Source organism: Pogona vitticeps, chromosome 2 (assembly GCF_051106095.1).
Source record: "Pogona vitticeps strain Pit_001003342236 chromosome 2, PviZW2.1, whole genome shotgun sequence".
In the NCBI taxonomy this organism is placed as follows: Eukaryota; Metazoa; Chordata; class Lepidosauria; order Squamata; family Agamidae; genus Pogona; species Pogona vitticeps.
The window spans coordinates 194,129,876-194,143,967 of record NC_135784.1 but is presented as its reverse complement, the minus strand read 5'-3'; the positions used below and the strand labels follow the sequence as shown (position 1 = coordinate 194,143,967).

At 40.7% G+C, this 14,092-nt stretch overlaps 1 protein-coding gene across 5 annotated transcripts in view; it reads right to left on the bottom strand.

Annotated features, from left to right (window-relative positions):
* Positions 1–14,092, bottom strand: part of CASP2 (caspase 2) — a 34,634-nt gene that overhangs the window by 19,027 nt on the left and 1,515 nt on the right. For all 5 annotated transcript variants that reach the window (XR_013541314.1, XM_072991823.2, XM_072991825.2 and 2 more), the window contains exons 3-5: positions 4,039–4,189; positions 2,443–2,610; positions 28–109 (exon numbers count right to left, since the gene is read on the bottom strand). Coding sequence is in view for 4 of the 5 variants with exons in the window: in XM_072991823.2 (XP_072847924.1) it covers positions 28–109; positions 2,443–2,610; positions 4,039–4,188 (400 nt within the window). In the remaining variant the exon portion in view is untranslated. The remainder of the gene's footprint in view (positions 1–27; positions 110–2,442; positions 2,611–4,038; positions 4,190–14,092) is intronic.

The window sequence follows — 14,092 nt, the reverse complement described above, 5'->3', positions numbered from 1 at the left end:
AACAGATGCACTCTATAATAAACTTACCATGATTCCAACGTCGCTTTTTTGGAGAGATTCCCGATTCAGACACAGGAAATGACAGACTTTCCTCATAGTCATGACTCAACTGAAAGAAATCACACATCGGTACAAAGTCATGATGCTTCAGATAATTTCAGGTGCTGAAACTAAGAAAAAAGAACCATACAGATGGAAAAGGAAGGAAATTCCACGCTATTCATCTATGCCAGTGGTTCCCAAACTTGGGTAACCCAGGTGTTCTTGGACTACAATTCCCAGAAGCCTTCACTAGCAGCTGTGTTGGCTGGAGTTTCTGGAAGCTGCAGTCCCAGAACACCTGAGTTACTCAAGGTTGGCAACCAATAATCTATACCATGCATCTATTCTACATCGTGGCTATAGTAGTTTCCAAACTTGGGGCCACACATGTTCTTGAACAGTAAGTCCCAGAAGCTCTAACTACTGGCTGTACTGACTGTGTTCAACAACTGTGAACCATTGATCTAAAAGATAACTTATATTTACCGAATTTAGACTCCCAATAAAATTCTTTGTCATCTCTGAAGTGATTACTTCCAACCAGGTGGTTGGAAGTACTGCCCCTCCATTAAAAAAAATATAAATGAACATGGACATCATAGTTGGGACAAAGTAAACAGAAAAATTGAATAATGGTGTTGGAAGTGGCCTATGAGGCCATTTGAATCCAAATCGGTGCTTGATGTAGAACCCAAGTTAAAATACAGATTGCTTTCTAGCTTTCTCTAGAATGCCTCGTGTTGGGAGTGCTCACCACTTCCAGAGGTAATTGGTTCTATTTACATACTGCTCTATCAGTTATGAAGTTTTTTCTGATATTCAGCTAAAATCTGGCTTCCTTTAACTTAAGCCCATTATTATGTATCTTGCATTATGGAGTGACTGGGAGTAGATCCTGCTCCTCCTCTCCATGGCAACCTTTCAAATATTTGAAGAGTGTTGCCAGTCTTCTATTCTCAAACCGAAACACGTCCAGATCTCTCAGTCTTTCCTTACAGGGCTTAGTTTCCAGTCCTCTGATCGTCCTTGTTGCCCTTCACTGTACAAACTCTAGTTTATCTGAATCCTTCTTAAAATGTGGTGTCTAGAACTAGACACAGTACTCAAAATGAGGCTTAAGCAGTGCCAAATAGAGGGGGACTGGTACACCTCACGGGATTTGTAGATTATACTTCTGTTAATGCAGCCTAAAACAGAATTTGCTTTTCTTGCAGTCACATAATGTTTGCTCATATCCAGTTTGTGGTCTACAACAATTCCAAGATCCTTCTCTCATGTAGTATTACTGAGTTAAGTACCCCACATCTTCTAACTGTGCATCTGGTTTCTTTTTTTTAGCTACAGAACTTTGCATTTATCCCTCTTAAATTTCATTGTTTTCACCCACTACTTGATCCTATAAAGTCTCTTTAAATAGTGTTGAAGAACACTGGGCCCAGGACTGTATCTTGTGGCACCACACTTGTTACCTCTTCCCAGTTTGGGAAGGAACCACTGATAAGCTCCTCAATTCTATTACTTACTGTGTATTCACTTATAGTTGTTCTATCCAGCCCACATTTAGTTACCTTGCGAATCAAGAGTAACATGGGACACTATGTCAAAAGCTTTGCTGTATACATTACCCCCACAAATAGATCAAATGATTCAGTATTGAACTGTGGGCTTCCACTAACATTGACTCTATAGACTGACATTCCCTCCCTTTCTCTCTCAAGTCCTATTCAGAAGTTCAGGATGACAGCATGTAGGCCTTGAAGAGTAGTGAGGCTAGTACTATGCATGAAAGCACCATCCCCACACCACTCAGAAATCACAGATAACATCACATGTTCAGAACAAAAGTCTGCATGTACACTTGTAAGCATGTTCAGCTAAACAGATACATATTTTCCCTGCAAATGGCTGCTCTTTCTTAACAGCAGTATGGCAGGAGGGCCTCATCTGGGTCCCCCTATGTGACACTATCATTACATTTTGAGGCTTACACACTTTCATTCTTTCTCTCATATCCTAACAGCCACTTTGCTAGAAATATAAACTAGTAATATTACTTAGCCAATTCTCAAATTTAATGAGAACATGAATTTTAATTATGGAAAGTGCAGTGAATAACTTTTTCTAGGTATACATATACCCTACCTTCAGAAACAGGGCATTACAAGGCTGAATTTTATTTATGTATTGCCCATCCTTCTACACATATTTCACATAAATGTACACTTGGAAAACTAACAGTGGGATGTAGTCTTCCCAATAGTTACGGAAGTAAACGTGATGGGCTAAAAAGGCTCAATGTATTATGTACATTCTGAAATTGTCCAATTACATGACAAAACAGTTAGGAGACCATCAGATCCAAATGTGCTCTCTGTTAATTTTTATTGCGTCTTTCCTTACTTTTGCAATCTCGTTGCTATGGCTGGAAATAGTGCTCAGTAGCAGTTCCTCCAAGTGTTGCTGTTTAGTTTCTTGTAAAGCTTCACAAAAAGCTGAGAAGGCTTTGGGGCCCCTCTTAGGAAGTAGGTTCAGTAATTCAATGTTTTGGCTAAAACTCCCAGGCTTGGCCTGAATCCATGTAGAAAACACAAAATTAAAAGAATATTAAATTAGAGAAGCTGCACATAGCCTGTTCTGTAGAACTCTGAACAATGTCAGCACCACTTTCCCTAAGCTATGTCTGCAGTCTGCAAAATAATAATAATAAAATTGTCTGAATATTAATCGATATTCAGAGTTTACATTAAACATCCCTTCATAAGGCATTTTTCATGTTCCATCAAGAAAGTGATATGCAACATTAACCCCATACAGAAATCTTTCAGATAAATATACTAGAAATATTAGAGCTTTATATTCAGTTTGACAGGATTTGTTACACAAAATCAACAGCACAATATTTTAATTACGGTCATTCGTGCATAGGAAAAGCTGGCATCCCTTGTTATAGCAATATAAATATAAACCAACATGGTAATTTGTTTTGCATGGAACATTTTGGTTTTAAAAAAGAAACAGAAGTAAGTATTCCTGCCTCACAGGGAGGTGACTAAAAATTACTCCTCTCAAACATTCTATGTTACTTCAATGTTTTGCTTAAACCTGTGTCATCTAATAGCACAGTAAAATAAATGCAATCTAAGAAAACAGTAGGCCAAATTCTGATTGCACAGCTATGCTTGCGTAACACTTACAGCATAACCTTTAGAGGTGAATTCCCTTAAATTACAAAATCATCTTAAGAGTGCGCTGAGATAATGTCCATTAAGATTTGATAATTTGATGCCATTCATGTCCCAAGGTTACCTTATTAGCTGCGGTAGCAATGCAACAAGATTTTGGCTATTGACTGGGATTAATTCTCGTGATTTAAGAGAGGATGATGATTTGTGGTACAAACACATGATTGAAAAGTTATTTAGAACTATGATGACATGACAGAAAAGGGTTTCTTGACTCTACAGTTGTTTGATTGCCTGTAGACTCATTTGGCTCACAACAGATGTCACCTACTTTGGAACTTAAGCAGGATCATGCTTTGTTAATACTTGAAAAGGAGACAACCAGGAAACACCAACAATCTCAAAGTACAAGACTAGGAAATAATCTTATCTGATATTCTGGAGAACTCCAGCCAATCAGAGTTGACTACATCTGAGTTGGATACATCTGTGGTTCAACACAAGGTAAAGAAAATTCCCATGTTCCCCTGTTCACTTATGCTAGCACAGGTTACAACAGCTCAGATGTAACTATATGAATGCCGTATTTCTATTCATTTTCTATTAATTTCTTAAACATTTTTTACTTGTTATAAAACTTGCAACAAATTTAAGTTAACTTATAACATTATAGTTTTATCTAATTATTCTCATACATGTATTTGTCTCATCTGACAGGCAGGAATATTTTGGACCCTTCAGAAGTATAAACCATGTTACAATGATGATCATTTTGGAAAACTAAAATTCCTGTTATCAACAAGAATAAAAATACCTGTATCATTTCCATCATTTCTTCAGTGATTACATCCTTTTCTATAAGGTGTTCCATCAGTTCTTTTAGCACTAGTTGCTTTGCTAGGGACACACGATTCTTTTTCAGTGCCTCCTGATGACATTTCTGCATGCCACATGCACCCAGCATCCTAGAACCAAAGAAAAATGTAAGCATACCTTGCACAGTGTACCTTGTTGTTTAAAGAACAAAGGAAAGCGAAAAAAATTATTTCATTCACATTGCAATTAGAAAGTATTTATGAAGCATTAACAACAATAATGGGATTTGTGTAGTGCCGACAACCTGTATTTTGGAACCTGATATATAAATCCTTGTGCTATAGGTGTTTTGAAGCATTATATCACTGGGACTGCTTGATCTTAATATCAATTAAATCAAATAACAAGTATAAGTGACTTGTTTATTGTGGATTCTTAGCAACTTCAATTATTTTGTCCAGTACAAAGAAAAGACATATTGGGAAATTCTCAAAAGAATAAAATCTAACACTGAGAGAACTGTTTATTCTTTAATACAAATATTTTTTGTATAAAATTATTTTAATTATTTTAGTAACTTCTTTCACCTGAGGGATGGCTTACACTTTTTACTATCTCTATTTACAGATTTGCATTACTCATACTTAGTGATGACTGGTAATGGTTCACTGGGAAAGAAGAGGAAAAAGCACGAAAATGTTTGTCTGTTTACTCTAATAACTAAATTATTACTCCCATTGAGAGTAAGTAACCACATGAACAAGGAAAAAAAGGAATAATGTCACCGTGCTGCAAGGGGGATAAAAATCTATTATTTAAAAAAAGAACTGAAATCATCTTTTTAAAAACTGAAATCAGATTTTTAAAAATCATATTAGGTTTTGTGTGATAAAATACTTTGAGAAGAAATTACTTACATGTAGTTTTCTATTTAACATACATTATAGCCCAAAGGTTGTCCATTATGAAATATTTTGCACATTCACAAATTGTTTTTTAAAAATTGATGAACAAATTCCATTAATTCATTCATTAGAGTCCCAACGTCATACTTTCCCAGTGATTTCTTAACAATTATTTTGGTTATTTTTCGTAACTAGAACATACCATCACAGATTTTTTTGTATTATTTTATATTATTTTGTGTTTTTTGTATTATTTCACTGTTTTTACTATATTTGAAGCCGCCTAGAGTGGTCTTTTAGACCAGATGGGCGGGGTATAAATCAAATAAATAAATAAATAAATAAATAAATAAATAAATAAATAAATAAATAAATAAATACCATCACAGATGCTTGGTCCTGCAGTTCACAAAACTGTGACGTCTGCAGAGATAACATGCATCTTCTTAACACAGAGAGAGAGACTTTAAAATAAACATATAGTTGAGCAAAGGGCCTCAGTTCTATTGTTCTGTTGTTAGTGTATGTACACAGATCGAAGCCTTTAACTTTTAAGGGGTCGTCAACCTCCCGGTCTGCGGTGCGGTGCTGGTCCGTGGGCTTGCTGGAACTGGGTGGCAGGTACAGATCTCCGCCCCACCCCCCGTGCAGTGGGCCTGTCACACCCATGGTGAACATGTCGTGCTCACGCGGGGGTACCCCCTGTTACATACAGCACTGATGTTACCTGTCTGTCATGGGTTTGGAGGGAAAGTTCCATCCTATGGGGAGTGGAAGGCGGGACATCAGGAGGAGGGGCTGTACTGTATATATAGGTGAAGCCTGTGTGGAGAAGGGAGACGCTGGGAAGTGACGAAGCAGCAGCTGGGAAGAAGAAGCTGGTGTGGGAGTCTGTGTGTCAGACAGGGTACTACTGTGTGTCAGAGTACCAACCTGATAGGTTCAGGTGTCTGTTGGTTAGCCAGAACTGATAGGTTCAGGGTCTGTGCTTCAAGTTAAGGGTTCTGTGTGAACCAAACTGTATGCATGTATGAATGAGAATAAGCCACGTTACTAAATCTTATTCACCTGATTGTTTTATTTTTCCCTGTGTGTTGTAGTTAAATAAACCTTATTCTTTATTTGTTTAAAAATCCATCCCTGGTCTGTGTGACTTCTTATAGGGAATGGTTGGTGGCAGCTTAGTTAACGTGTGGCAGATCCCAGTAGGTCTGGGTTTGTCACATTGATTGGTGTCCAGCGTGTGGGATACGACTGGTCCAGTTGCCCAGCGGTCCAGCAAAGCCTTGGCAAGTGTGCCCAGAGCAAGGGGGGTCTAGTCAGGGACAATCTGAGAGCACGTAGGTAATCTTCTAGGTGTACCTCAAGGGGAGGTGCGCTAGTAGAAGAACGTGTAACCTCAGATTGGGGACTAGATTAGAGTGCTCTGAGGCAGCCTGGTTTTGGCGGGAAAAAAGCTGAGGCAAAACTGTGTAGTAGCAGTGATTTAGCCTGCCAGCTGAGAGGCCCAGCAGAGGGGGGTAGTCTCTAACTCGCTACAGTTGCAAGTAGTGCTGAAGAACAGCAGCAATCTATAGAAAGCTGGTTCTGAGGCAAAAGAGGAAAAAAGTGGTCGTTTTATTTTGAGGCTTGACTTTTTAAAGCAGCCTGTTCTGAGGGGGGATTATGCCCTTGACTCGAAGCCAAATGGCAGAAATGGGTGAAGTGAAAGACCCCCAGATTGACCAAGGTTCTGAGGATGAATTTGGCTCAGTGCAGGGTGACAGCACAGGAGAGCAGAACCCAGAACTCAGAAAATTACTCCTAGCCCAACAGCATGAACTGAGGGTGAGGGAAATGGAGGAAAGATTAGAGAGAGAAAGAAGGCAATTTGAGATTGAGAGAATGGAAAGAGAAGCAAGATTGGAGAGAGAGAAAATGGCGTTTGAGCTAAGAAAATTGGAACTGATGAATCAGAACAATAATAACAATAGGGATTCTGAGGGAGGCCAATTGTCTAAAGCTGACCTGAAGAAATTCCCTGTGTACCACAAGGGAGATTGTCCTGAGGTGTTCTTTTCCTTAGTGGAAAGGGCGTTTGTGGACTTCTCAGTGAGGGAAACTGAGAAGATGACCATCATGCGATCTTTAATCAGTGGTAGCCTGGCTGAGGTCTATGCCGAGATGCCTGAGGAACTGATGAAAAATTTTGCAGAGTTTAAAAAACTGGTGTTTGCAAGACATGGGATAAATGCGGAACAGCTGAGGCAAAGATTCAGGTCCCTCACAAAGAAACCAGAGCAGACTTTTACCCAAGTGGGGGCTCAATTGGTGAGGCTGCTTGAGAAATGGCTATCTCAGGAGGGGACAGAGACCTTTCAGCAACTTAAAGATTTGATAGCGCTGGAACAGTTCTATTCAGTCCTGCATGGGGAACTGAAATTCCAGGTGAGGGAAAGGAAACCAAAATCTGTGGCAGAAGCCGCCGAGATTGCAGATTTTATTTCCCAAATAAGAAAGCCCTTGGGTGAGGGGAAAGCGATGGGGAAACCTAAAGAAACCTACAGCAAGTACTCTCAGGGACCAGGGAAAAGCCAGCAAGGGGGAGGGGCCCATGGTGAAGGGAAGCCCTCAGACATGAAACTAAGACCTCAGATTTTGGAGGGAAAACCAAAACAAGATGAGAAAGACTCAAAATACACCAGAAAATGTTATTTCTGTCAGGGAAAGGGCCATCTGATCTCAGAGTGTGAGAAATTAAAGCAGCTAAAAGGAATGGTGCCTCAGGATTCGAGTGGAACCAGGCCAAAAGCTGTGTTCTGTGTCCAGAAAGAGCAAGGCTCATTGTCACTGAGGGAGCCTGTTGCCATGGCTACTCAATCTGGAACAGCTACATCTGCTGATCAGGCTGAGGAAAATGGTCCTCTTGTAGAGGTCAGGCGCTGCCTGCTGGTGAGAACAGATTCTCAGTTGTTTGAGACAGCAGGGGTGGACGTAGGAATACTTGACCGTCAGTATCGGGGGCTGCGGGACACTTGTTCTCAGGTGACCCTGTGCCATCCAGATATTATTCCTAGGGAATATATAATCCCGAATGAGAGCATAAAGGTAGCAGGGATTGAGGGGCAGATAATCTCACTCCCAGTCGCGGAGGTACCTGTCAACTTTCAAGGCTGGAGGGGAGTTTGGCGGCTAGCAATTTCATCGACTCTGCCAGCAGCCGTGCTCGTGGGAAATGACCTGGCTGAACATGTGAAACGGGTGCTAGTGATTACACGTTCACAAGCCACCACGGGGACAGTTCAGGGGGGTAATGATGAGCCAGAGACGGAAGCAGAGGGGAGTTCAGAAGCTGTGGTGGAAACCTTAACCACAGACAGCAGATTTGGACAAGAGCAAAAGGCAGACGCCACTCTCCAAAAGTGTTTTGAACAGGTGACTGACGCCCAGCTAACACCTGAAACCCCAGTGAGATTTCTGGAGAAAAAGGGGATTTTATATAGAGAGACCCTGAGGAATATCTCAAAAGGGGGAGAAGGGATCAGAAGTCAGCTGGTGGTACCTGAAAAGTATCGCCCCATGATCTTACAAAGGGGGCACTCTGACATGTTTGCTGCACACTTAGGGGTGAACAAAACACAGCAGAGAATCACACAGAATTTTTACTGGCCTGACATAGGGAAGCAGATCAGGGAGTTCTGTAAACAATGTGATGTGTGTCAAAGGCAGGGGAATAGCCGCGACAGGACCAAAGCAAAGTTGTGCCCTTTGCCTGTGATTGACACTCCGTTCAAATGCATAGGGGTGGATATTGTGGGACCTTTGCCCAAGGCCACAAAGAGGGGGAACAGGTTCATTCTCACAATTGTGGACCATGCCACAAGGTACCCTGAAGCCATACCCTTGACTAACATTGAAACTAACACAGTGGCCGATGCCTTGGTGGGGTATATGTCCAGGATGGGATTTGCCTCAGAAATAATCACAGATTTGGGCGCATCGTTCACATCAAAGCTCATGAAACGCTTATGGCAAATCTGTGGAATTAAGCACAAGGAAACCACTGCCTATCATCCTGAAAGTAATGGGTTAACTGAGAAGTTCAATGGGACTTTAATGCGCATGATTAGGGCTTACTTGGCAGAGAGTCCAAACAATTGGGACCAGAAGCTGCAATCCCTTTTGTTTGCTTATCGATCAGTGCCACAAGCCAGTACCGGGTTCAGTCCATTTGAACTTTTATTTGGGAGAAGGGTGAAAGGGCCCCTTGATTTGATCAAACAAAATTGGGAGCAGATCACCCAGGATGACCCACAAGACGTTGTGACAGATAGAGACTCTTTGAGGAAGGACCTAAAGAGAAACCTAGAGCTAGCAGCAGAGACCCTGCAAGCTCAAAAGGTCAGAAAGAAAGCCTGGTGTGTCCAGAGAGCCGGGGAGAGGCACTTTGACCCAGGGGAGGAAGTGCTTTGGCCTAGGCCTTGCAGAGGGAACAAACTGCAGCTGGGTAGCCCAGAAGTAAAGTGCTTGGGTCACATGGTAGGGGGAGGAGTGATAAAACCCCTGGAGGCCAAAATAGAAGCTGTTCGTGATTGGCCTAGACCCAACACCAAGAAAAAAGTCAAATCATTTCTTGGGTTGGTGGGCTACTACAGAAAGTTCATCCCGAGGTTTAGCAAGATTGCGGCTCCGCTGACCGATCTGACGAGGAAGAAGGCTGATGACGGCATCCCGTGGACCAGCGACTGTGAGGAGGCGTTCCAGAGGTTGAAGGAGGCGCTAATCAACTATCCAGTGCTGCGTGCTCCAGACTTCGACCGGGAGTTCATCGTCTACACCGATGCGTCTAACAGCGGGGTAGGAGCAGTTCTGTGCCAGGAGGATGAGAATGGTGACCAGCATCCAGTGTCCTACCTGAGTAGGAAACTTCAAAAAGGTGAGAGACATTTGGCAACCGTGGAGAAGGAGTGTTTGGCCATAGTCTACGCGATCCAGAAGGCCAAGCCTTACATCTGGGGAAGACATTTTGTTCTGTGCACTGACCATTCACCACTGCAATGGTTAAAGACAATGAAAACCCACAATAGCAAACTTATGAGGTGGGCTTTAAACCTACAGGACTATGACTTTGAAGTGAAGGTGGTCAGAGGGTCAGTGAACTGTGTTGCTGACGCCTTGTCAAGAAGACCTGAAGATTGAAGACGGCGAAAGAAACATGGACTATATATATATATTGATGACAAAAAGTTAAATGTACCTGGTTTTTTTTGAACTTGGTTTGTATGAATAAAGGTAAATTGATGTAATGTATATGGTAAATGTTTAAATGCCTAATTGCTATGGTTAACTTAGAATGTAAGTATAAATAAGTATGATATGGTATGTATAACTGTTGTTGTGTGTTTTATCCAGGTTGTTTTTTGGGAAAAAGCACCTTAGCTTTCCCCCTACAAAACAACTTATAAAGAGGGGAGGTGTTACATACAGCACTGATGTTACCTGTCTGTCATGGGTTTGGAGGGAAAGTTCCATCCTATGGGGAGTGGAAGGCGGGACATCAGGAGGAGGGGCTGTACTGTATATATAGGTGAAGCCTGTGTGGAGAAGGGAGACGCTGGGAAGTGACGAAGCAGCAGCTGGGAAGAAGAAGCTGGTGTGGGAGTCTGTGTGTCAGACAGGGTACTACTGTGTGTCAGAGTACCAACCTGATAGGTTCAGGTGTCTGTTGGTTAGCCAGAACTGATAGGTTCAGGGTCTGTGCTTCAAGTTAAGGGTTCTGTGTGAACCAAACTGTATGCATGTATGAATGAGAATAAGCCACGTTACTAAATCTTATTCACCTGATTGTTTTATTTTTCCCTGTGTGTTGTAGTTAAATAAACCTTATTCTTTATTTGTTTAAAAATCCATCCCTGGTCTGTGTGACTTCTTATAGGGAATGGTTGGTGGCAGCTTAGTTAACGTGTGGCAGATCCCAGTAGGTCTGGGTTTGTCACACCCCCCTGCACATGGAGCTCGCTCCCCCCAGCTGGTACGTGGCCCCAAAAAAGGTTGGGGACCACTGTTTTAAGTGATAGGTTTCAAGAAATTCAACGGATATAAGATTGTTTGGGGTGAAACAGAATTTGATTAGGAGATATTAACAGTTAAAATATTAGCTCAATTTTCTGATATAACTTTAACTGGAAAACTGGAAAAGTTATTTGTGATTGGGTTCATTAAAAGTTTGGAGCAGTTCCGCTTTTTTGGTGGGAAATGACTACTGAGTCCCTTTTCGAACATTAAGACATTTACTCAATTTGACATTTAGTGAATCTATTATAACTTCTAACAGTTCAAAACAACTGAGATCTCGTAACTGTTCAATTTGGGAAGACAATAACTCAGTCTGCAGATTAATAAGATTCATTGCGGGGCTGGTCCAAACCATTCCCGAGCTGTGGGCTTCCTCAATGGAGCACTCTGGACAGCGCAGATTGTCCCACAACATGGGTGTCTGGCCCAATCTCCCTCTGGAGGTGGATGGTTGAAGGATGGGTCTGGTCGAATCACCTTCCTTGAGTGACCCTGTCCTCGAAAGAAAACCATGACTGTCCATTCTAGGGCTTCAACCGAGGTCTTCTTTTCTTTATATTTTTCTGGATCAGGTAGTAACCCTCCTACATTCAAATTTGGAAAGTCCTCTAACAACCCATGCACTCTCATAATTTTCTTCTTCCCCTCTCTCTCTTATATTGAACTATCTCCTCCCACTTTCCCCCCTATCTCCTCCTCCCACAAGGATAGAATTAACTCTTTCCCCTCTTCTCCCTCTCTCTCTTCCACCAGACATACTTCAGTCTCCTTCTCCTTTGATCCCTCTTTCTTTCCTTCTATTATTTTCGATACCTTAATTTCTTTTGTCTTCCCTACTTCTATAACTTTCTCCTCTTTCGAAGTCTCTAGCTGACGGGACGGCTCACTTTGCTCTTTTGCCTTGGGATCTACTGCTCCTTCACATTATTTTTGAAAATGAAACTTCACTGGGGTTGTAAATATGATGGTTATAACAGCAAACAGGAAAGAACCTTTTTGCAGAAAACCATGATTTAAATTGAGTATAACTGACCAGTGATATAAATAAATATGATTTAAATCAAATCCACCCTGCCATATTTTTATTTATAAATCATCTTCAGTATCAGTATTGTCATTTGTTTCGGCTGTTATTGTCTTTCCAGGCCTGAATTAAATTCCAGATTTTAATTATTAAACTCTAAATGACATGTGGGTGGTCACCTAAAGCAGCATGTCCTTCTATATTTAGGCTGTGACTACTGGGTTGATCTGAAGGTTTTTTTTTCTGATACTATGACATTAACTCTTGCAGAGTGCAGGTGGCATACAAGTCAAATAAATAAAATAAATCAAAATAAGGGCTATTTCAAATTGGTCTGGTTCTTTTTCTCTCAATGCAGCTTTTTTTTTTCCTTTGCCACTGGAGGCGTCTATTTTTTTCCAAACTGGAATGATTTAAACAGGCTTTTTTTGTGTGATCAGTTGATTTGTTCTTGTAAAGATGGGTGTGTGTCTGCTGGTGGTGTTTCAACAACATAGGTACAGTAGTTGGGGCATGGTGCTCAGGACCATGGGAGTACCCTCTCCTGCATTCTTTCTCCCCACAATCATCCTCCTTTTTTAAAAAATATATGAGCTTAAATACTAGTTTAGCACTAGAACATCTCTGGACAAGATTTTTAAAATATATATATATATGAACATAAGCAACCTTTCAGTTGCGGTACCATCTTTGGAACGCTCTACCCAGACAGCTGTACATGAAACCTATGGTCTCATGTGGACTTTTTAATTCTGTCAAGCATTTTAGGAATTGATGTAACATCTTCATATGTTTGCACTGCTCCTTTCCTGATGGTGGCTGTAGCTCATAGGCTGGATAATTTTTTGCATAATATTGCTGCCTGTACTATTGTAGTTTTTGTATTGCACTGTATTACTAACATTTTATTCTTTTTAAAAAAATACTCTGACCACAGAATGTCAGCTACTGTGCTATGTAAAAGTGAAAAAAAAATAGATAAAAGCTAGATTATTTTAGTACTGAAGAAAAAGTTTGGTTTTTCAAACAAAGACATGGCAAAAACCTGAGCCAATGTGTACGTAACTGTACTACAGTATCCTGTCATGTTCTATTGGCAAGAAATACAGTAACCAATTTTAGCTAATTCCTTTTCTTCTAAGGGGATTGGCTCACTTTCTATACTAGTACTTCCTAAATTTTGTGTAAATGGAATGCAACTGTTTCCTAATCAAAAACTGCAGGTATATTTCAATTTTATACATAATTAAGTAAAGCTTTACATTAAGCAGGCAGAACCTCAAAAAACAAATTCTAGAAGAATCTTGTCCAAGCCCTGCCAGACTGTAATTGCTGTGCTGAAACCCTACCAGCATGTTCTGTAACCACCACAAAGCATCTGGAAGCTTTACCAGGTTCTAGTCATAACTACCTTTACCTATTCTTCCTGCCTTTCTCCCTTGATGTCCCTCCTCCAACACTATTATTTTAAATATCACCACATCCAAGGAAATGAGAGATTGCTACCTCTTAGAAGCCTTAATTCCTTCTCTTTCAGGTCAGTCACAACCTGACAAAATAGACAACACTCTAATCCAAGCAATGTTTGCCGCAAAGAATAGTTTTTCTTTTGCAATACATATCTACATATGATAAAATTTCACATCTAGTTCGTAATCTTCCTATCCTTCAGCCTTTTTCTTCTGTTGCTATTCAGGTCACTCATGCCCCTGCCACAGAGGTCACCATACTTATCTCTTTTGTACATAGGCCTCCCTAAGTTCTCCATACATCATCAGAGCCAATCCTGAATTGTATCAGCATCACTTTTATTTGACATTCTTCCCAAATGTTCTAGTACCAGCTTTACAACATGATTCCTTTGCATCAACTTGAACATATCCTTCTTTACAAGCAAAAAATGCAGGAAGAACTTGTGATTAAATGTGCGAGTTTCACCAAGGACTATAAAAAACATTTAGGAAACAGGTTAATGTCAGAGACCTAGGATGTTTAAATGATTTCTTTTCAGATACTGTAATTGTTTCAAATAAGTCAGAGACTTTCCCTTACTGATTCTTGTATGTCTG